The sequence below is a fragment of the Nerophis ophidion genome, linkage group LG07 (genome assembly GCF_033978795.1).
Source record: "Nerophis ophidion isolate RoL-2023_Sa linkage group LG07, RoL_Noph_v1.0, whole genome shotgun sequence".
NCBI lineage: Eukaryota > Metazoa > Chordata > Actinopteri > Syngnathiformes > Syngnathidae > Nerophis > Nerophis ophidion.
Genome location: NC_084617.1, coordinates 75,418,966 through 75,443,343, shown reverse-complemented (window position 1 = coordinate 75,443,343; position 24,378 = coordinate 75,418,966). Strand labels below are relative to the sequence as shown.

General features: G+C 40.5%; 1 protein-coding gene across 9 annotated transcripts in view; it reads left to right on the top strand.

Moving 5' to 3' along the window:
* fbrsl1 (fibrosin-like 1) overlaps positions 1-24,378 on the top strand; it is an 886,448-nt gene that overhangs the window by 471,679 nt on the left and 390,391 nt on the right. For all 9 annotated transcript variants that reach the window (XM_061907119.1, XM_061907121.1, XM_061907120.1 and 6 more), the window contains exon 5: positions 11,577-11,606. In XM_061907119.1, coding sequence (XP_061763103.1) covers positions 11,577-11,606 — 30 coding nt within the window. The remainder of the gene's footprint in view (positions 1-11,576; positions 11,607-24,378) is intronic.

The following is a 24,378-nucleotide window of genomic DNA, read 5'->3' as shown; positions in this document are numbered from 1 at the left end:
TGTCTTGGCTGTTAGCGGGCTAAGAGGAACAGAATATCTGCGGTGAGGCAACCCCTCATATGCCGAGGCTGATAACAAGTGTTGTCCTTGCACAGATAGAAAAGTACAACTTGAGCAGTAGCTAATAATTATAGCAACGACCATTAAGCATAAGAGTTATTTGATAACTAATACATAATTATTCTAATGTTCTTACAACTTTCAGGTATTTTTAGATACGAGTTGTCTCTCGGATTATTGTTGTGTTCACTTCGTCCAGTTCCAACCGTGGGATCCCGAGGCGTTCCCGGGCCAGCTGGGAGACATAGTCTTCCCAACGTATCCCGTCTCTTCCCCGTGGCCTCCTACTGGTCGGACGTGCCCTAAACACCTCCCCTTTCTCTTTGTTCAGTACAACAGTTTGGCCAACAAAAATAAAGTAGGGACATCTCTCACATCGAATACACAATTTTCGCAGCCTTTGATGAGATGGTAAAAAAATTGGGCGAGTATTGCTTTTATTTGAAAACTGCTACATCCATCCATCTTCTCCCAAAGTAAAGACTTTATAAACAAGTTGTGACAACGCTCACGACGCTCCGCCTGATGCATGTTTCCTCACCTTATTAACTCTCAGTCACAGCAGCTGATGGACGCTGTGTTGACAAAATGAAAGCAACATCAGATAGTTTTCTGCTTTTAGTGTGGGGACAAGTGTCTCCAATATTGTCCACACCTGTCTCCATCTAAACACAACAGTGTGCTCTAAAACACACGCCTTAAAGGGAGGGAAAATGACGTTAAACCAAGCACTTCGCTCCGTTTACTACGAAAGGAAATCTCCGCGGCAAAGTCCGTGCAGATAGTTTGTCATGATAATCAAGTCAAACGATGCTAGTGCGCATGTTGCCTAAAATGCATGAATAAATGACGTTTAAATGACGTAATTAAAACAATTAGACGGTTTTACTAACTGTCTGGAATTTTATCGCAAATTATCATTATACTGTTTACTAAATCGCTAGTCAAGGGTTGTGGAATTCACAATAGTCACATCATTTTGACTTGACCTTTGTATGTATGATGAGATTATTGAGGATCTTTTAATCACATTTGAATAATACGATATTGAGACTGATTTGGTGGATATAAAGTTTCTTCATTTATTCAGAAATGAAATTGTAAATGGGTATTTGGCGGGTAGATTTTGAAATGTATTGTACTGTACTGTATTTTGTATATCATATGATGATCTATATTTTAACTGAGGGTCCATGTTCATATGTGTGCTTCTAAGGATGACCTTTTTTGCAGAACGGACTCTGATATTGACGAAATACCGTATTTCCTTGAATTGCCGCCGGGTATATAGTATGTGCCTGCCTAGAATTACTGCCGGGTCAAACTCATTTCGCAAAATATTATTTTTATTAACGCATGTCTAGAATTTCCGCTGGGTCAAACTCGTTTCGCAAAAAAAATTGCATATGCCTAGAAATTTCCACCGGGTCAAACTCGTCACGTCACGAGTGACACTTCACCTGTCATCATTTTCAAAATGGAGGAGGCTGATTTCAATCATTTCAAATCGCATAAAGGGAAGAAGATTAAGAGCTATTCAGTAGGATTTAAGGTCCAAGCTATAGAATATGCTAAAAAGAACAGTAAGCAGCTATGTTTTATTAATATACCGTAGCTGCGTGTGTCAAATATGAGTCATTAAATGACTCCCGCCTCCTGGTGGTAGAGGGCGCTAGTGATCCTTCTTGCGACTACTCGGCTGCAGAAGAAGTGACAACAAGCAGCGATTGTTTATTTTTTCCTCTCGCTTGCACTTTTAACATGGAGGATTACATATCTAAAATAAAACCGTTTTCTAAACTGGACTTTCAATCGAAGCAGGAGGTAATAAAGGAAGATCTCCATCGAGACAGAGAGACTTTTAAAACTGAAGAAAGATAAGGAAGACTTGTATAAACAAGTTATCGATGCTTTTGATCAGAAGGAGCTGCGCATGGACTTCATTTATAAGTAAAGGTAAGACCATAATAATGTTTTTTTTTATTAAATGTGCTTTTCATGATGGTATCCTTACATCACACTCAAATGTATAAGCGCAGGCCTAAATTTACCGCATGCCTTTGGTAAGTGCTTGAGTGAGAAGAGGTCTTAAATTAATTCCTAAACAATAATGAAATACAAAACTATGTCAGTCTGTAAATAAATCCGGGAATAAATAAATATATATAAGAAAAAAACAAGGGCGGTCACGGCATGTTCTTGCCGCAGATGTTGGTCAATTTTTTTAGGGTTTACGGCAAATGACGAGGGCGGTCGCGGCTTTTGCCGCAGTTGCCGCGGTTAAATTGGAACCCTGAACTAAGAACATGCACATAAAACATATACGGAGCCCGTCCACATATGTGGTAAGCATTTTTTTAAATTGGATTTCCTGTAATGTAAAAAAAAAACGGTCAATCAATAGTGAGTCTGCTATCAGTTGTTGACTGCGCTGTAAACCCCACCTTATAGTTCCCAGAAAGGTGAGATTTATCTACAAACACGTGTCTATTTGGTGGGATTATTGTCAACATGTTTGATGTGTGCTACTGATCTTTGTGGTTAAACCCAGTAAATGTGGCTGAAGTACTGCCTGTTGGCCTCATGCCTGGATGGCAATTTATGCAGAAGGCCGGGCGGAGGAACTGTGGTTGCATGTGTTGGATATTGTGACAGATGGGTAGGCCAGAGAAAACAGACAGTAGGTGCCTGTGTGGACAGCCAGGATGCTGACTGGATGGATGGACAGGGAAAACAGGTATAAACCACAGGGATGTAGAGAGGAACTCAAAGTATTTGCCCACCTGCCTTCCCGTTCCTAACCCATAGGGTTCAATGTGACCTGAGTCCACCTTTTGCAGCTATTACAGATTCAAGTCTTCTGGGAAGGCTGTCCACAAGGTTGCCGAGTGTGTTTGTAGGAATTTTTCCACCATTCTTCCAAAAAGCGCATCGGTGAGGTCAGACACTGATGTTGGTGGAGAAAACCTGGCTCGCAGTCTTCGTTCTGATTCATCCCAAATGTGTTTTGTCGGGTTCAGGTCAGGACTCTGTGCAGGCCAGTCAAGTTCATCCACACTAGACTCTGTCATCCATGTCTTTGTGGACCTTGCTGTTCCCACAAGGTTGGGAGCGTGGAATTGTCCAAAAAGGTTTTGGTATCCTGGAGGATTCAAAGTTCCTTTGAATATAGCTCGGTTGGTAGAGTGGCCGTGCCAGCAACTTGAGGGTTGCAGGTTCGATTCCCGCTTCTGCCATCCTAGTCACTGCCGTTGTGTCCTTGGGCAAGACACTTTACCCACCTGCTCCCAGTGCCACCCACACTGGTTTAAATGTAACTTAGATATTGGGTTTCACTATGTAAAGCGCTTTGAGTCACTAGAGAAAAGCGCTATATAAATATAATTCACTTCACTTCACTTTCACTGGAACTAAGGGGCCAAGCCTGAAAAACAACCCCACACCATAATTCCTCCTCTACCAAATTTCACACTCGACACAATGCAGTCCAAACCCAGACTGGCAGATGGAAAGGTGTGATTCATCAGTCCAGAGAAGGGGTCTCCACTGCTCTAGACCAGGGGTCACCAACACAGGTCGCCCGTAAGGACCAGATGAGTCGCCCGCTGGCCTGTTCTAAAAATAGCTCAAATAGCAGCACTTACCAGTGAGCTGCCTCTATTTTTTAAATTGTATTTATTTACTAGCAAGCTGGTCTCGCTTTGCTGGACATTTTTAATTCTAAGAGAGACAAAACTCAAATAGAATTTGAAAATCCAAGAAAATATTTTAAAGACTTGGTCTTCACTTGTTGAAATAAATGCATTTATTTTTTTACTTTGCTTCTTAAAACTTTCAAAAAGACAATTTTTGAGAAAAAATACAACCTTAAAAATGATTTTAGGATTTTTAAACACATATACCTTTTTACCTTTTAAATTTCTTCCTCTTCTTTCCTGACAATTTAAATCAGTGTTCAAGTAATTATTTGTTTTTTATTGTAAAGAATAATGAATACATTTTAATTTACTTCTTCATTTTAGCTTCTGTTTTTTCGACGAAGAATATTTGTGAAATATTCCTTCTAATTTATTATGATTAAAATTCCCCAAAATTATTCTGGCAAGTCTAGAAAATCTTTAGAATCAAATTTAAATCATATTTCAAAGTCTTTTGAATTTCTTTTAACATTTTTGTTCTGGAAAATCTAGAAAAAATAAGGATTTGTCTTTGTTAGAAATATAGCTTGGTCCAATTTGTTATATATTCTAAGAAAATGAAGATTGGATTTTAACCTATTTAAAACATGATTCTAAAACAAAATTCTAAAATTCATCTTAATCAGGAAAAATTACTAATGATGTTTCATAAATTATTTTTTAAAGATTTTTCAAAAAGATTGGAATTAGCTAGTTTTTCTCTTCTTTTTTTGGTTTAATTTTGAACTTAAAAGAGTCGAAATTGAAGATAAACTTTGTTTCAAAATTTAATTTTCATTTTTTCCATGTTTTCTCCTCTTTTAAACTGTTGAATTAAGTGTTTTTTTCATCATTTATTCTCTACAAAAAAACTTCGGTAAAGGAAAAAAAAAGTACGACGGAATGACAGACAAAAATACCCATTTTTGTTTTTGGATATTTATCTGTTTCTATATATATTTATTGTGAGAAATCATTAAGATGATCAGTGTTTCCAAAAATTCTAAAATTAATCTTAATCAGGAAAAATTACTAATGATGTTCCATAAATTATTATTTTTAATTTTTTCAAAAAGTTTTTCTCTTCTATTTTCGGGTTGAATTTTGAATTTTAAAGAGTTGAAATTGAAGATAAACTATGTTTCAAAATTTAATTTTCATTTCTTTCCTGTTTTCTCCTCTTTTAAACTGTTCAATTAAGTGTTTTTTTTCATCATTTACTCTCTACAAAAAACCTTCCGTAAAAGGAAAAAAAATGTACGACGGAATGACAGACAGAAATACCAATTTTATATATATTTAGATTTATTTATTAGAGGTAAATTGAGCAAATTGGTTATTTCTGGCAATTTATTTAAGTGTATATCAAACTGGTAGCCCTTGGCATCAATCAGTACTCAAAAAGTAGCTCTTGGTTTCAAAAAGGTCGGTGACCCATAGTGTAGACCATGGGTGTCAAACTCTGGCCCGCGGGCCAAATCTGGCCCGCCGTGTAATTTAATTTGGCCCTTGAGGCAATATCAATTCAGGATTAGAGCTGGCCTGCCGCTGAAACACCGCATTCACCGCTAATATTCATACTTGCCAACCCTCCTAATTTTCCCGGTAGACTCCCGAAGTTCAGTGCCCCTCCCGAAAATCTCCCGGGGCAACCATTCTCCCGAATTTCTACCGATTTCCCAACTACATTGGGGGCGTGCATTTAAGGCACTGCCTTTAGCGTTCTCTACAACCTGTTATCACGTCCGCTTTTCCTCCATACTAACAGCGGTCACATAATATTTGTGGCTTTTACACACACACACACACACAAGTGAATGCAAGGCATACTTGGTCAACAGCCATACAGGTCACACTGAAGGTGGCCGTATAAACAACTTTAACATTGTTACAAATATGCGCCACACTTTTTCGTCACTTATTGTTTGTCTTTGGTACACTAATGTGTATATTTTAGGCCATTGGTTCTTTTTTTTATTTTTGCAAAAATCCATACAGCATATCTATTTTAATATTACTATTTTTATCTTTGGTATGAAAATCATTATGTAACAACATTTATTAGTATTTTTGGATTCTTTGTTGTTGCTATTTTTGTATTATGACATTTATTATTGGATCATGTTGTACTGCATTTTAATCGTTTGTTCTGTGGTTGTGTGAAGTTTTTTTTGCGTGGATCCCAGGAAGAATAGTCTCCACTGCGGTGTAGACTAATGGGGATCCTTAATAAACTAAAGAATTTGAAATGTGGACTCGTCAGACCACTGAACACTTTTCTACTTTGCATCAGTCCATCTTAGATGATATCGGGCCCAGAGAAGCTGGGGGCGTTTCTGGATGTTGTTGATAAATATTCGTACTTTATGGTTGCCACAGGATGTGGTAGTGGTTTGTGCAGCCCTTTGAGACACTCGTGATTTAGGGCTAAATAAGTAAACATTGATTGATTGATTGATTGAACTAAACTGTGAACCCACACCAAACAAGAATGACAAACACATTTCGGGTGAACATCTGCACCGTAACAACAGAAAAAATACCCATAACCCCTTGCAGCACTAACTTTTCCGGGAAACTTCCAGCAAAGTGACCAATAATTAACGTTTTAATCATGCATTTTCTCTCGCTACTTCAAGGCTTGAATGTTTGGTTCATTCATTATTGTTATTTTATTTTCAAATGTATTATTAGCCTTTGGAAAAAATTGGATATTTACCTCAGAAGATTGCAAATAGAAAAAAAGGCATACATTTTTTAATTAAATCTTATTTGATATGCCATTGATATTTTTTTAATCATTAATATTATTATTATTATTATTTGAAACTGGATTTTGCATGTCACTAAAATTATATAAGCCTTGCTTGTTCAATATTCAATGCAAAACTTGTTTGGGTCCCTATTAAAAGGTTAAGTTGTTCAACCTTGGCCCGCGGCTTTGTTCCGTTTAAAATGTTGGCCCACTCTGTATTTGAGTTTGACACCCCTGCTGTAGACAGTCAGTACCTGGCTGTCCAGAGTCGAGACCCAGGATGGACCGCTCGCCTGTGTATGGGTTGGGGACATCTCTACGCTGCTGATCCGCCTCCACTTGAGATGGTTTCCTGTGGACGGGACTCTCGCTGCTGTCTTGGATCCGCTTTGAACTGAACTCTCGCGGTTGTGTTGGAGCCACTATGGATTGAACTTTCACAGTATCATGTTAGACCCGCTCCACATCCATTGCTTTCGGTCCCCTAGAGGGGGGGGTTCGCTACATCTGAGGTCCTCTCCAAGGTTTCTGGATGTGAATTCTCCCTGCCCACTGGGTGTGAGTTTTCCTTGCCCTTTTGTGGGTTCTTCCGAGGATGTTGTAGTCGTAGTGATTTGTGCAGTCCTTTGAGACATTTGTGATTTGGGGCCCCCGCAACCCCGAAAGGGAATAAGCGGTAGAAAATGGATGGATGGATGGATGGGCTATATAAATAAACATTGATTGATTGATTGATACCTGTGTGGACAGGCCATGTTGTTGACTGGATGGATGGACAGGGAAAACAGGTATAAAACACAGGGATGTAGAGTGGAACTGAGAATGGTGCGTTCAGGTGCAGGTGCGACTAAACAGTGATGCACTGGGACTGCAGTTCGTCTCATTAAAGGTAAAAGCCCATCCATAATCAGTTCTCCGAGTACGTCTACCAATCTCCTCTCCCTCTCCTCGCTTGATCTTTTTTTTTTTCTTCTTCCCTGGTGCTATTCCATTGTTCTCGGCGCTCTTGCCCTTTAAATCTCTTCAATTCTTTTTACAAGCACCTCCGTCTCTCTCTCTCTCTCTTCCACACCGTCTTTTGTGTTAACAGCCTTCCATTTCCGTGCAGCCGCCGAGCCACCGGGTGCACATCTCCAATCTTGCCTTTCATTTCATGCTTGTGGAAATGGATGTTTTACTGCCTTCATTAAGGCCCGCTGCAGTCAGCGATGTGTTTTTTTTCCCCTCTGAAGTTTAGCTCCATGAACCTCGCCATTAGAGGACATTATGGCCCCAGATTTCAGGACACAGTGGAACACTGTATAATTTGATTAGTGTTATTAATCAAATGGAATACCGCTCCCCATCTCCCCTCCCACCTCGCTTCCCTCCGCCTCCTCCTCTCGCTTCTGCTTTTTAATCGCTCCTCTCCCATCCCTCTTCTTCCCTCCATGCGCACACACGCCTCTCCATCATCCGCCATGCAAGCACACATCGAAGGTGACAGAACACCTTGGCCTTTCCCTTTTAAAAAAACAATGATTTACCACTTGTTTTTTCTACCTTCCCGTTTCGTCTCCTCGCCGTGCACCTCCCTCTCCTGGCCGGGGACATAAATCAATTGAGATGAAAGTCCCATAATTGTGCTTGCTGGGAGGGATTTGAGCAAAATTGCACTATGAATTTTTTAAAAGGGTATTTTTACTAGCTCCTCGACGGGACCATGGCGGCGGAGGGAAGGCGAGGCCAGGAGGATTTATGGGCCTGGATTCTTCATTACGGAAGTCATTTTCCTGCAAATGATAGTGCAGCACCTTGGCGGAGGGAGGGAAGCCTGTCCGCGGTGGGGAGTGCAAACCCGCTTAATCGCTAAGGTGGCGGTGGCTGGCATCGCTTAGTCACAGCTAGGCGACCCGTTAAGATTTACAATCCGGCCCCCACGTTTTTTCAGACCTTTAACATCAAAACTAGATCTGACAGTCTCTTGCTGTCGTCGTGCGGGTTCAATGGACCACCCAGGAAGGACATGCTTTTGAGCAGGTTGGACTTCTTTATTTTTCAATAAAGCTTGTCTGCGGTCAGGTCGCTTTTCAGCTCCTTCCTCCGCTGCTCGTTCCCGGTCCGCTCTTCAGCTGCCGTCGTCTTCTTTTTGGGCGCTCTTGCTTCCTAGTCACTACCACCGGCTCTCCTACTCCTTCCGCGAACTCTCCTTCTCCCCTTTTATACAGCATGAGGAGAAGGGTTAATCGTGACTAAGATTGCGGTGGCGTCGCTCCCGGCACGCTCCGCCGTATTCTCCGCCTCCTTTCCACCATCTTGGGCCAGCCGTCAGACTGTTGGCTCCGCCTCTCCACTCTAGAGATGTCCGATATTATAATAATAATTACAGAACATCATTAGTAATTTTTCATGATTAAGATTAATTTTAGAATGTTGATGACATGTTTTAAATAGGTTAAAATCCAATCTGCACTTTGTTAGAATATATAACAAATTGGACCAAGCTATATTTCTAACAAAGACAAATCATTATTTCTTTTAGATTTTCCAGAACAACATTTTTAAAAGAAATTCAAAATACTTTTAAATAAGATTTAAATTTGATTCTACAGATTTTCCCAATTTCCCAGAATATTTTTATTTTTATTTTAATCATAACAAGTTTAAAGAAATATTTCACAAATATTCTTTGTCGAAAAAAACACTTAATTGAACGGTTTAAAAGAGGAGAAAACAGGAAAAAAATGAAAATTAAATTTTGAAACATAGTTTATCTTAAATTTCGACTCTTTAAAATTCAAAATTCAACCAAAAAAAAGAAGAGAAAAACTAGCTAATTCCAATCTTTTTGAAAAAAAAAAAAAATCTATGGAACCTTAATAGTAATATTTCCTGATTAAGATTAATTTTAGAATTTTGATGACATGTTTTAAATAGGTTAAAATCCAATCTGCACTTTGTTAGAAAATATAACAAATTGGACCAAGCTATATTTCTAACAAAGACAAATCATTATTTCTTCTAGATTTTCCCGAAATTTTTTTTTAAAAGAAATTCAAAAGACTTTGAAATAAGATTTAAATTTGATTCTACAGATTTTCTAGATTTCGCAGAATATTTTTATTTTATTTTAATCATAACAAGTTAGAAGAAATATTTCACAAATATTCTTCGTCGAAAAAAACACTTAATTGAACAGTTTAAAAGAGGAGAAAACAGGAAAAAAATGATAATTTAATTTTGAAACATAGTTTATCTTCAATTTCGACTCTTTAAAGTTCAAAATTAAACCAAAAAAAAGAAGAGAAAAACTAGCTAATTCCAATCTTCTTGAAAAAATTAAAAAAAAAAAATTATGGAACCGTAATAGTAATATTTCCTGATTAAGATTAATTTTAGAATTTTGATGACATGTTTTAAATAGGTTAAAATCCAATCTTCATTTTGTTAGAATATATAACAAATTGGACCAAGCTATATTTCTAACAAAGACAAATCATTATTTCTTCTAGATTTTCCAGAACAACATTTTTAAAAGAAATTCAAAAGACTTTGAAATAAGATTTAAATTTGATTCTACAGATTTTCCCAATTTTCCAGAATATGTTTTTATTTTATTTTAATCATAACAAGTTTAAAGAAATATTTCACAAATATTCTTTGTCGGAAAAAAACACTTAATTGAACAGTTTAAAACAGGAGAAAACAGGAAAAAAATGAAAATTAAATTTTGAAACATAGTTTATCTTAAATTTCGACTCTTTAAAATTCAAAATTCAACCCAAAAAAAGAAGAGAAAAACTAGCTAATTCCAATCTTTTTGAAAAAATTAAAAAAAAAAAAAATCTATGGAACCTTAATAGTAATATTTCCTGATTAAGATTAATTTTAGAATTTTGATGACATGTTTTAAATAGGTTAAAGTCCAATCTTCATTTTGTTAGAATATATAACAAATTGGACCAAGCTATATTTCTAACAAAGACAAATCATTATTTCTTCTAGATTTTCCCGAACAAAATTTTTAAAAGAAATTCAAAATACTTTTAAGTAAGATTTAAATTTGATTCTACAGATTTTCCCAATTTTCCAGAATATTTTTTTTTAAATTTTAATCATAACAAGTTTAAAGAAATATTTCACAAATATTCTTCATCGAAAAAAACAGAAGCTAAAATGACAAATTAAATTAAAATGTATTTATTATTCTTTACCGGTATAGCTCGGTTGGTAGAGCGGCCGTGCCAGCAATTCGAGGGTTGCAGGTTCGATTCCCGCTTCTGCCATCCTAGTCACTGCCGTTGTGTCCATGGGCAAGACACTTTACCCACCTGCTCCCAGTGCCACCCACACTGGTTTAAATGTAACTTAGATATTGGGTTTCACTATGTAAAGCGCCTTGAGTCACTAGAGAAAAGCGCTATATAAATAAAATTCACTTCACTACTTGAACATTCATTTAAATTGTCAGGAAAGAAGAGGAAGGAATTTAAAAGGTAAAAAGGTATATGTGCTTAAAAATCCTAAAACCATTTTTAAGGTTGCATTTTCTCTCTAAAATTATTTTTCTGAAAGTTACAAGAAGCAAAGTAAAAAAATAAATGAGTTTATTTAAACAAGTGAAGACCAAGTTTTTCAAATATTTTCTTGCATTTTCAAATTCTATTTGAGTTTTGTCTCTCTTAGAATTAAAAATGTCCAGCAAAGCCAGACCAGCTTGCTAGTAAATACATAAAATTAAAAAAATAGAGGCAGCTCACTGGTAAGTGCTGCTGTTTGAGCTATTTTTAAAACAGGCCAGCGGGCGACTCATCTGGTCCTTACGGGCGTTGGTGATCCCTGATCTAGAGCCATTGGTTTCTGACCCCTGGTTTATACATTTTAGTTAGGCTTTGGGCGAAAAAATTCCAATAAAACACAAAGATATGTTGGAGAATAGGAGTGGAGAATAATTAAATGTACATCGTTTGCTGTTCAACACCTTTGTAATTTCTGCTGTGTGTGGATTGTCTGCTAATCTGGTTGTTCTTTGTCATATTGTCAACAAATCTTTCTCACCTGCCCCTTCATGCACAATGGCTGACGTTCTGCCTCCCCCCCTCTAGGTGGCGCCGGCAGCAGTGACCCTCCTCAAGGTGAGTGCGTCCACAACGCCAGGTCTCATTTTGAATCCCGCCTAGCCTCCGCTCAATTTTACAGCTCGGTAGTTTTAAGAAGCGGAGCGGCTAAATCTGCGGCGAGAGATAGAGAGCGAGGAGTCGGACGGGAGAAACAAAACCGGTGCACACTGTCACACGGATGAAGTGGATCTTGTTGCCGGCACGCGAGCCGACCCGAGACAATTAGTCCACTTTGCACAGAGCCAGACCCGGGACTCACTCCAGGGCCGGGAAAATAAAGCCGTGCGGTAGACTGAGCTAAGTGCTGCAGTTACAGCTTCTTAAAAGGGGAATGATGACTTGGGATCATTCCTTGCTGTTTGGATTGAAGGTCGGACACAAAAACTAAGTATTTTTTCCGACCACCGTATTATAAAGCACACTGAAAACCAGACTGTCTATTCAGATCAGGTGCAGGGGATGATAAGGCGGTCATAATATGATTTATTTTGTTCTACAAACCCTGTTTCCATATGAGTTGGAAAATTGTGTTAGATGTAAATATAAACAGAATACAATGATTTGCAAATCCTTTTCAAGCCATATTCAGTTGAATATGCTACAAAGACAACATATTTGATGTTCAAACTCATAAACGTTATTTTTTCTTTGCAAATAATAATTAACTTAGAATTTCATGACTGCAATAGGTGCCAAAGTAGTTGGGAAAGGGCATGTTCACCACTGTGTTACATCACCTTTTCTTTTAACAACACTCAATAAACGTTTGGGAACTTAATTGTTGAAGCATTGAAAGTGGAATTCTTTCCCATTCTTGTTTTATGTGGAGCTTCAATCAATCAATCAATGTTTACTTATATAGCCCTAAATCACTAGTGTCTCAGAGGGCTGCACAAACCACTACCACATCCTCAGTAGGCCCACATAAGGGCAAGGAAAACTCACACCCAGTGGGACGTCGGTGACAATGACGACTATGAGAACCTTGGAGAGGAGGAAAGCAATGGATGTCGGGCGGGTCTAACATGATACTGTGAAAGTTCAATCCATAATGGATCCAACACAGTCGCGAGATGCCAGTCCAAAGCGGATCCAACACAGCAGCGAGAGTCCCGTTCACAGCGGAGCCAGCAGGAAACCATCCCAAGCGGAGGCGGATCTTAATATGATTTATTTTGTTCTACAAACCCCGTTTCCATATGAGTTGGGAGATTGTGTTAGATGTAAATATAAACAGAATACAATCATTTGCAAATCCTTTTCAACCCATATTCAGTTGAATATGCTACAAAGACAACATATTTCATGTTCAAACTCATAAACTTTATTTTTTCTTTGCAAATAATAATTAACTTGGAATTTCATGGCTGCAACACGTGCCAAAGTAGTTGGGAAAGGGCATGTTCACCACTGTGTTACATAACCTTTTCTTTTAACAACACTCAATAAACGTTTGGGAACTGAGGAAACTAATTGTTGAAGCTTTGAAAGTGGAATTCTTTCCCATTCTTGTTTTATGTAGAGCTTCAATCAATCAATCAATCAATGTTTACTTATATAGCCCTAAATCACTAGTGTCTCAAAGGGCTGCACAAACCACTACGACATCCTCGGTAGGCCCAAATAAGGACATGGAAAACTCACACCCAGTGGGACGTCGGTGACAATGATGACTATGAGAACCTTGGAGAGGAGGAAAGCAATGGATGTCGAGCGGGTCTAACATGATACTGTGAAAGTTCAATCCACAATGGATCCAACACAGTCGCGAGAGTCCAGTCCAAAGCGGATCCGACACAGCAGCGAGAGTCCCGTTCACAGCGGAGCCAGCAGGAAACCATCCCAAGCAGAGGCGGATCTTAATATGATTTATTTTGTTCTACAAACCCCGTTTCCATATGAGTTGGGAAATTGTGTTAGATGTAAATATAAACAGAATACAATGATTTGCAAATCCTTTTCAACCCATATTCAGTTGAATATGCTACAAAGACAACATATTTGATGTTCAAACTCATAAACTTCATCTCTTTGTTGGCAAATAATAATTAACTTAGAATTTCATGACTGCAACAGTTGCCGAAGTAGTTGGGAAAGGGCATGTTCACCACTGTGTTACATCACCTTTTCTTTTAACAACACTCAATAAACGTTTGGGAACTGAGGAAACTAATTGTTGAAGCTTTGAAAGTGGAATTCTTTCCCATTCTTGTTTTATGTAGAGCTTCAATCAATCAATCAATCAATGTTTACTTATATAGCCCTAAATCACTAGTGTCTCAAAAGGCTGCACAAACCACTACGACATCCTCGGTAGGCCCACATAAGGGCAAGGAAAACTCACACCCAGTGGGACGTCGGTGACAATGATGACTATGAGAACCTTGGAGAGGAGGAAAGCAATGGATGTCGAGCGGGTCTAACATGATACTGTGAAAGTTCAATCCATAATGGATCCAACACAGTCGCGAGAGTCCAGTCCAAAGCGGAACCAACACAGCTGCGAGAGTCCCGTTCACAGCGGAGCCAGCAAGAAACCATCCCAAGCGGAGGCGGATCTTAATATGATTTATTTTGTTCTACAAACCCTGTTTCCATATGAGTTGGGAAATTGTGTTAGATGTAAATATAAACAGAATACAATGATTTGCAAATCCTTTTCAACCCATATTCAGTTGAATATGCTACAAAGACAACATATTTGATGTTCAAACTGATAAACTTTATCTCTTTGTTGCAAATAATAATTAACTTAGAATTTCATGACTGCAACAGTTGCCGAAGTAGTTGGGAAAGGGCATGTTCACCACTGTCTTACATCACCTTTTCTTTTAACAACAGTCAATAAACGTTTGGGAACTGAGGAAACTAATTGTTGAAGCTTTGAAAGTGGAATTCTTTCCCATTCTTGTTTTATGTAGAGCTTCAATCAATCAATCAATGTTTACTTATATAGCCCTAAATCACTAGTGTCTCAAAGGGCTCCACAAACCACTACGACATCCTCGGTAGGCCCACATAAGGGCAAGGAAAACTCACACCCAGTGGGACGTCGGTGACAATGATGACTATGAGAACCTTGGAGAGGAGGAAAGCAATGGATGTCGAGCGGGTCTAACATGATACTGTGAAAGTTCAATCCATAATGGATCCAACACAGCGGCGCGAGTCCCGTTCACAGCGGAGCCAGCAGGAAACCATCCCAAGCGGAGGCGGATCTTAATATGATTTATTTTGTTCTACAAACCCCGTTTCCGTATGAGTTGGGAAATTGTGTTAGATGTAAATATAAACAGAATACAATGATTTGCAAATCCTTTTCAACCCATATTCAGTTGAATATGCTACAAAGACAACATATTTGATGTTCAAACTCATAAACTTCATCTCTTTGTTGGCAAATAATAATTAACTTAGAATTTCATGACTGCAACAGCTGCCGAAGTAGTTGGGAAAGGGCATGTTCACCACTGTGTTACATCACCTTTTCTTTTAACAACACTCAATAAACGTTTGGGAACTGAGGAAACTAATTGTTGAAGCTTTGAAAGTGGAATTCTTTCCCATTCTTGTTTTATGTAGAGCTCCAATCAATCAATCAATCAATGTTTACTTATATAGCCCTAAATCACTAGTGTCTCAAAGGGCTGCACAAACCACTACGACATCCTCGGTAGGCCCACATAAGGGCAAGGAAAACTCACACCCAGTGGGACGTCGGTGACAATGATGACTATGAGAACCTTGGAGAGGAGGAAAGCAATAGATGTCGAGCGGGTCTAACATGATACTGTGAAAGTTCAATCCATAATGGATCCAACACAGTCGCGAGAGTCCAGTCCAAAGCGGATCCAACACAGCGGCGAGAGTCCCGTTCACAGCGGAGCCCGCAGGAAACCATCCCAAGCGGAGGCGGATCTTAATATGATTTATTTTGTTCTACAAACCCCGTTTCCGTATGAGTTGGGAAATTGTGTTAGATATAAATATAAACAGAATACAATGATTTGCAAATCCTTTTCAACCCATATTCAGTTGAATATGCTACAAAGACAACATATTTCATGTTCAAACTGATAAACTTTATTTTTATTTTTTTGCAAATAATAATTAACTTAGAATTTCATGACTGCAACACGTGCCAAAGTAGTTGGGAAAGGGCATGTTCACCACTGTGTTACAGCACCTTTTCTTTTCTTTTCTACCAACCGGGCGGTATAGCTCGGTTGGTAGAGTGGCCGTGCCAGCAACCTGAGGGTTGCAGGTCCGATTTAGTCACTGCCGTTGTGTCCTTGGGCAAGACACTTTACCCACCTGCTCCCAGTGCCACCCACACTGGTTTAAATGTAACTTAGATATTGGGTTTCACTATGTAAAGCGCTTTGAGTCACTAGAGAAAAGCGCTATATAAATATAATTCACTTTACTTCACTTTTAACAACATTCAATAAACGTTTGGGAACTGAGGAAACTAATTGTTGAAGCTTTGAAAGTGGAATTCTTTACCATTCTTGTTTTATGTAGAGCTTCAGTCGTTCAACAGTCCGAGGTCTCCGCTGTCGTATTTCACGTGTCAGGCTTGTTGTCCCTGACAGTTTTGGTCTATGTCTTAGTTTTTCCTCTGCATTTGTCTTTAGTTCCTGTCAGCACTCTTATTTTGGTTCTGTTTCCTGTTTGTCTCCCTGAGTGCTGTGTAACCCTCAGCTGTGGCTGATTGGCACCTGGCCACACCTGGTGTCAATCAGCCAGCCACTATTTAAGACCTGTTTTCTCCTCCAGTCAGGGCTGGATTATTGTCGTGTCAATGCCATTTTCTACTTGTCATTCCTACTGGTCGTGTGATTGGTAGATGTTTGTAGCTTACTGTTTTTTGTTCCCTGCTTCCGATTTGTTTCTTCATAGCCCTTAGTTTGTTATATCCGCCCACGTGCCTGCTTTTTGTTTGTACCCTTTGTTTGTTCTGGTTCTAGTATTTTAATTTAAACTATATTTTCCTGCAAAATGCCTCCCTCCTTCTCTGCATCTTGGGGTTCGACACAAAATAACTCTGACATTACGCTTCATAATGCGCCACACATTTTCCATGGGAGACATGTCTGGACTGCAGGCGGGCCAGGAAAGTACCCGCACTCTTTTACTACGAAGCCACGCTGTTGTAACACGTGGCTTGGCATTGTCTTGCTGAAATAAGCAGGGGCGTCCATGAGAAGGTTGCTTGGATGACAACATATGTTGCTCCAAAACCTGTATGTATCTTTCAGCATTAATGGTGCCTTCACAGATGTGTAAGTTACCCATGCCTTGGGCACTAATGCACCCCCATACCATCACACATGCTGGCTTTTCAACTTTGCGCCTACAACAATCCGGATGGTTATTTTCCTCTTTGTCCCGGAAGACACCACGTCCACAGTTTCCAAATATAATTTGAAATGTGGACTCCTCAGACCACAGAACAGTTTTCCACTTTGCATCAGTCTATCTCAGATGATCTCGGGCCCAGAGAAGCCGGCAGCGTTCCTGGGTGTTGTTGATAAATGGCTTTGGCTGTGCATAGTAGAGTTTTAACTTGCACTTACAGATGTAGCGACCAACTGTAGTCACTGACAGTGGTTTTATGAAGTGTTCCTGAGCCCGTGTGGTGATATCCTTTACACACTGATGTCGGTTTTTGATGCAGTACCGCCTGAGGGATCAAAGTTCCGTAATATCATCGCTTACGTGCAGTGATACATATATATATATATATATATATATATATATGTGCATATAGAGGTCAAACGTTTGGACACACCTTCGCATTTCAAAGCATTTTTTATTAATTTTCATGACTATTTACATTGTAGATTGTCACTGAAGGCATATATATATATATATATATATATATATATATATATATATATATATATATATATATATATATATATATATATATATGTATGTATATGTATATATATGTATATATATATATATATATATATATATATATATATATATATATATATATATATATATATATATATATATATATATATATATATTAGGACCACATCTAAACCTTGAGATGGCGACTTGTCCAGTTGTCCAGGGTGTACTCTGCCTTCCACCCAAATATATCTGAGATAGGCTCCAGCACCCTGCAACTCTCCCCCCGCCCCCAAATTCTTCTACCATACCATATCAAATAGGGATGCACCGAAATGAAAATTTGTGGCCGAAGCCGAAGCCGAATAAAATTTAAACGCTTGGCCGAAGGCCGAATACCGAATAATGAATGCAGTTTTTCACAATTTTTTAAATATTGCATAAATAGCCTAGAATAAATATTTACACATGTTTTTCAAATAAGGTAATTTTTTATTGAATATTGACATTTTTTTAATATTCCAGTAGCCTTTGCTTTTCAAAAAAAAAAACACAAAGTTTTTCATTTATATTAGGCCTTCAAACAAAACATGCATTCCAAAAAAAAACAAAGTGCATTAAAGTGGATAAACCCACAACAAATGAATTATTGTCCTTTTGGCAAAAGTCTGCTTAGCCACAGTAGATATGCTAATAATGTAAACAGAAGGCTCAAGTAAATCTCAATTAAGTGTGTGCTTGTAACCTCATACACTTATACAGGTAGCCTACACAACAGGCTAATAATGTAAACAGAGGCCCCACTAAATCTCAATAAGTGTGTGCTTGTAACCTCATACACTTATACAGGTACACAACATATCCCAACGTCACCGCGTCAAAAATTGCGTCACACGCCACTATTCGGCCTTGTTTTTAACTCATTCCACCGAAGGCTTTTTTTGCCGTATTAGGCCGAATATATTCGCTTACCGATTAATCGGTGCATCCCTAATATCATACCAACTTTATTCATAAAGCCCTTTAAAAACAACCACAGTTGAAACACACATTGAAAAAGTAAATACAAAATATCTCAAGAAAAATTTGTTGGATAAAAAAGCAGTTAAAAAAAGTTAAGTCTCAAGCCACACCAAACCCACCCAAGCATGTCTTTATGCTTGACTTTGAGAGCTGGGCCACAACTATGCTTGAACAGAAAACGGCCTTCTCCACACTTGCCACGAAGTCGAAAGCATAGAATCACCTCAAATGTCTAAGAAAGATAAGTGATTAGGTATTTTGTTATTTCCCCAGCGGAATGTCACATAATAATCAGGCAGGGATAGTTTCCTGCCTAAGCTCAGGGCCATTCCTTTAGCCGGCACATGCTTTGGAACAAAAGTGAAGCATGACTAAGGTGGGTGGTGCGTAGATGATCAGCGAGCAGAAAGAGAGAAAAGTTTGTCCTCGGCGCTGTAAAGAGACTCGGTGTGACCAATGGAGGTGGAGTGGATGAATGAGGCCATTCAGCGGGCGTAATGAAAGAGCTCCTGCTGGGCTGTGAATGAGGGTGGGCCCATCTGCACCACATAGGCGTGCACTAACCAGTGACCTCCGAAATTACCCAGGAAGCACGTTGGGACCGTCACCCCGGCAACAAGCCGGGCTTTGCTTGGCAACCAGTGCCTGCCAGCCTTTTTTACACAGTTTTTTAGGGCATTACAACAATTCCATGTGAAAGCCACTTTGAAAGACTCTCCAAGTTGGGAGGGGAGACGACTAAAGGTCCCATGAGAAGATCTTTCAGAGCTCCCTGTGGGTTTTGCCCTCACGACTCTCAATACTTTAAGGCCATGTCTACACTAAGCCGGATAACCCCTTAAACCAGGGGTGCCCGTTACGCCGATCGCAAGCTACCGGTCGATCGCAGAGGGTGTATCAGTCGATCGCAAGCCAGGCATTAAAATAATAGACATAAAAATGATCAATCTTCACCAAGACTTCACTTTCGTCAGTTGTTTGACATTCCCGGCACCCAAGGGTCTTGTGAGATGACGCTGGCTGCTGCCAGATCATTATTAGGAAAAAAATCACTGACAGGACTAAGAGAAACACCTCCAAAATTACCCAGGAAGCACGTTGGGACCGTCACTCCGGCAACAAGCTTTGAAGGACTCTCCAAGTTGGGAGGGGAGACGACTAAAGGTCCCATGAGAAGATCTTTCAGAGCTCCCTGTGGGTTTTGCCCTCACGACTCTCAATACTTTAAGGCCATGTCTACACTAAGCCGGATAACCCCTTAAACCAGGGGTGCCCGTTACGCCGATCGCAAGCTACCGGTCGATCGCGAGCTACCGGTCGATCGCAGAGGGTGTATCAGTCGATCGCAAGCCAGGCTTAAAATAATAGACATAAAAATGATCAATCTTCACCAAGACTTCACTTTCGTCAGTTGTTTGACATTCCCGGCACCCAAGGGTCTTGTGAGAAGACGCTGGCTGTTGCCAACTCATTATTAGGAAAAAAATCACTGACAGGACGAAGAGAAACACCTCCAAAATTACCCAGGAAGCACGTTGGGACCGTCACTCCGGCAACAAGCCGGGCTTTGCTTGGTAACCAATGCCTGCCAGCCTTTTTTATACAGAGAACAGTTTTTTAGGGCATTACAACAATTCCATGTGAAAGCCACTTTGAAGGACTCTCCAAGTTGGGAGGGGAGACGACTAAAGGTCCCATGAGAAGATCTTTCAGAGCTCCTTGTGGGTTTTGCCCTCACGACTCTCAATACTTTAAGGCCATGTCTACACTAAGCCGGATAACCCCTTAAACCAGGGGTGCCCGTTACGCCGATCGCGAGCTACGGGTCGATCTCGGAGCTTGCGATCTCAGTCGATCGCAAGCCAGGCTTAAAAAAAAAATAGACCTAAAAATGATCAATCTTCACCAAGACTTCACTTTCGTCAGTTGTTTGACATTCCCGGCACCCAAGGGTCTTGTGAGATGACGCTGGCTGCTTTGAGCTCATTATTAAGAAAAAAATCACTGACAGGACGGAGAGAAACACCTCCAAAATTACCCAGGAAGCACGTTGGGACCGTCACTCCGGCAACAAGCCGGGCTTTGCTTGGTAACCAGTGCCTGCCAGACTTTTTTACACAGTTTTTTAGGCCATTACAACAATTCCATGAGAAAGCCGCTTTGAAGGACTCTCCAAGTTGGGAGGGGAGACGACTAAAGGTCCCATGAGAAGATCTTTCAGAGCTCCCTGTGGGTTTTGCCCTCACGACTCTCAATACTTTAAGGCCATGTCTACACTAAGCCGGATAACCCCTTAAACCAGGGGTGCCCGTTACGCCGATGGCAAGCTACTGGTCGATCGCGAACAACCGGTCGATCGCAAGCTACCGGTCGATCGCAGAGGGTGTGTCAGTCGATCGCAAGCAAGGCTTAAAATAATAGACATAAAAATGATCAATCTTCACCAAGACTTCACTTTCGTCAGTTGTTTGACATTCCCGGCACCCAAGGGTCTTGTGAGATGACGCTGGCTGCTGCCAGCTCATTATTAGGAAAAAAATCCCTGACAGGACGGAGAGAAACACCTCCAAAATTACCCAGGAAGCACGTTGGGACCGTCACTCCGGCAACAAGCCGGGCTTTGCTTGGTAACCAGTGCCTGCCAGCCTTTTTTACACAGAGAACAGTTTTTTAGGGCATTACAACAATTCCATGTGAAAGCCACTTTGAAGGACTCTCCAAGTTGGGAGGGGAGATGACTAAAGGTCCCATGAGAAGATCTTTCTGAGCTCCCTGTGGGTTTTGCCCTCACAACTCTCAATACTTTAAGGCCATGTCTACACTAAGCCGGATAACCCCTTAAACCAGGGGTGCCCGTTACGCCGATCGCAAGCTACCGGTCGATCGCGAGCTACTGGTCGATCGCGAGCTACTGGTCGATCGCGAGCTACCGGTCGATCGCGAGCTACCGGTCGATCGCGAGCTTCCGGTCGATCGCGAGCTACCGGTCGATCGCAGAGGGTGTGTCAGTCGATCGCAAGCCAGGCATTAAAAAGAAATAGACATAAAAATGATCAATCATCAATCGTCACCAAGACTTCACTTTCGTCAGTTGTTTGACATTCTCGGCACAAGAGGATCTTGTGAGATGACGCTGGCTGCTTTGAGCTCATTTTTAAGAAAAAAAATCACTGACAGGACGGAGAGAAAGACTTTTTATTTCAACAGACTCTTGGGCCGTACCTGCTGTCAAAACTCTAAAGACCGACTGCACAGTTCTGGTCTTCACCATAAAAAACCTGTTTCATCCTGCCTGTGCTAACAAAATAAGAGTCTCAGAAAGCTAGCGTGCACAAGCTAGCAAGCTACGGAGTTCAATGCCAATGTATTTCTTATGAAGTGTGTTGCACCTTTCCTGCTTCCGGCGCCTAGACCGTAGTCAAGGAGCACAGGGGAGACACTTCTCCAGGGCCGATGGATTCTCGGGGGCAACACCCTTCACTTTACCCGGCAGTGGGTCTTCACAATTCCGGACTCCAGGGCAAAATGACGAGTCCACCGATTAGTTGCAAATCGTGGCTTTTTATTGACGTCTTGCACACAGTCCAAATCCCACATAAAAACACTAGCCATTCCCCTGTCCTCAGCGACTGCTCCCTCTCCTCTCTCGCCCACACACTCACTGACGTCACTCACCTGCTGTCACACATTAAAGGGCCACACACACACATATGCTACTCTCATAACAAATGAGATGCCAAATCCAACCACTTTCATGTGGTATTGGACAGAAAGAAGGACTTTTTATCTCCTCCATTTGAAAACGTGGACGTTATCAGCACCACTGTCTGATTCCAATCAATGCAAGTCATCAGAATCAGGTAATACACCAACTTATATTCTTGTCTTTGTGAAAGAAAGGAATCCATATGTGTTAAACATGCTTGTATTATCATTAAACACTATTAACTTCTTAACAAAAATGTCGCTTTCATGAATAAATAAATATACATTATCAATATGAATGAGGTACAGTAGATCTCCTCGACTTGGTCAATTGAAAAGTAGCTTGCCTGCAGAAAAAGTGTGGCCACCCCTGCCTTAAACAAATAATTATATAGCCTAAGCCCCGTTTTATCCACTCTAAACCAGCATTTTTTACACGGGTAAGTGCGCCGTGTATTTCTTGAATCTACGGCTCTTAGCTTTGTATGGACTCATTGATCGTTTAAAAACTGAGTTTGGAGAGAAAGTGATGCCAGAAAATGACGTCAGAAACTAGCCAGCTTCATAATAAAGCTGTTTTGTAACTCGGAGCTAACCACCGGAAATATGGAGACAAGTCATCCAGACATGCCCGTGTTTCTCCTTCCATCTGTACAGACGCTTGTGGAAATCACACATGGATACCTTAAGAGATTGCAGCTATTTGGGATACAACACTTCTCAGACGGCAAGAAAACTTTCCAATGTCCGGGTCAGCTCTGATTCTACTTAGGGAAAAACTTTGTCCATAGAAGGAGAATGAGTTAAGACCTTTGTTAGATCGGAATCTGGGTTTAACGTGGTTTGTGGAGCTCCCCCTGGTGTTGTGGTTATGGCGGTCAGGTGAAGGCAAAAGAGTGAGGAGTGTCCTGACCAGACATCTAGATCCCTAGATTGATGGATGTCAAATGTTATTTGTTTACTTTTCACATGTCCATTAAAGATTTGATTAATTTATGATGGCTCAGGTGTGATTCACTACCATAGGGCCCCACAGCACACTGGATTCCAGTGCATTGAAACACCACAACACTGGATATTGTTCAGATAAGTTACATTTAAGAACTTGCACACAAAGCAACACCGGAGGTGACTATGAGGTGTGCATTTTCCACACGAGTACTTGGTCTTGTTGCGCCGGCTAACGGAGGGGGAGACCGGGTCTTTAACGACCATTGTGTGTGGATAAGGTTAGGTGGGATTTACCCTGGATAACCTTAAAAGGGGCCTGATACCAGCTTGTCTTTACTACCTCCATGTGCTTTCGGTGTATACGGTGTTAATTCGGTTCAGACGTTCTATACCAACACTTTAAGGAGGCTGTAAAATAGATCTTTGTGACAGTCTCTTGCTGTCGTCATGTGGGTTACGTGGACCGCCCAGGAAGGACATCGCTTTAGCACAGGTTTGACTCTTTATTTTTCAATAAAGTTCCTCTCTGCAGCTGGGATCCCTCTTTCAGCTCCTCTGCTGCTCGTTCCGGTCTGCTTTTCAGCTGCCGTGTCGTCGTCTCTCTGTCGCTCTTTGCTCGCTCTCGCTTCTTCCTGCACTGCTGCGGACACTCCACCTCCTTCTTCCTTGATCTTTTCTCCTTCTCCCCTTTTATACTCTGCGAGGAGATATGTAGATTCATATCTACATAGCGATTGCAGCTATTTGGGATACAACACTTCTCAGACGGCAAGAGAACTTTCCAATGTCCGGGTCAGCTCTGATTCTACTTAGGGAAAAACTGTGTCCATTTGTCGAAGGACAGTGAAAGAGAATGCGGTCTCCCATGAATGTGATTTAAAGAAAATACCGTGTGCTTTGGAGATATTTAGATTCATATCTACATAGCGATTGCAGCTATTTAGGATACAACACTTCTCAGACGGCAAGAGAACTTTCCAATGTCCGGGTCAGCTCTGATTCTACTTAGGGAAAAACTGTGTCCATTTGTCGAAGGACAGTCAAAGAGAATGCGGTCTCCCATGAATGTCATTTAAAGAAAATACCGTGTGCTTTGCAGATATGTAGATTCAGATCTACATATCCCTAGCCACGCACCTGATCTCGATTGCTACGGCGTCGCTCCCGGCACGCCCCGCCTCTCCGTTCCACCGCATTCTCCACCTCTTTGCCGCCATTTTGAGCAGGGCCACAGCGTGTCCTG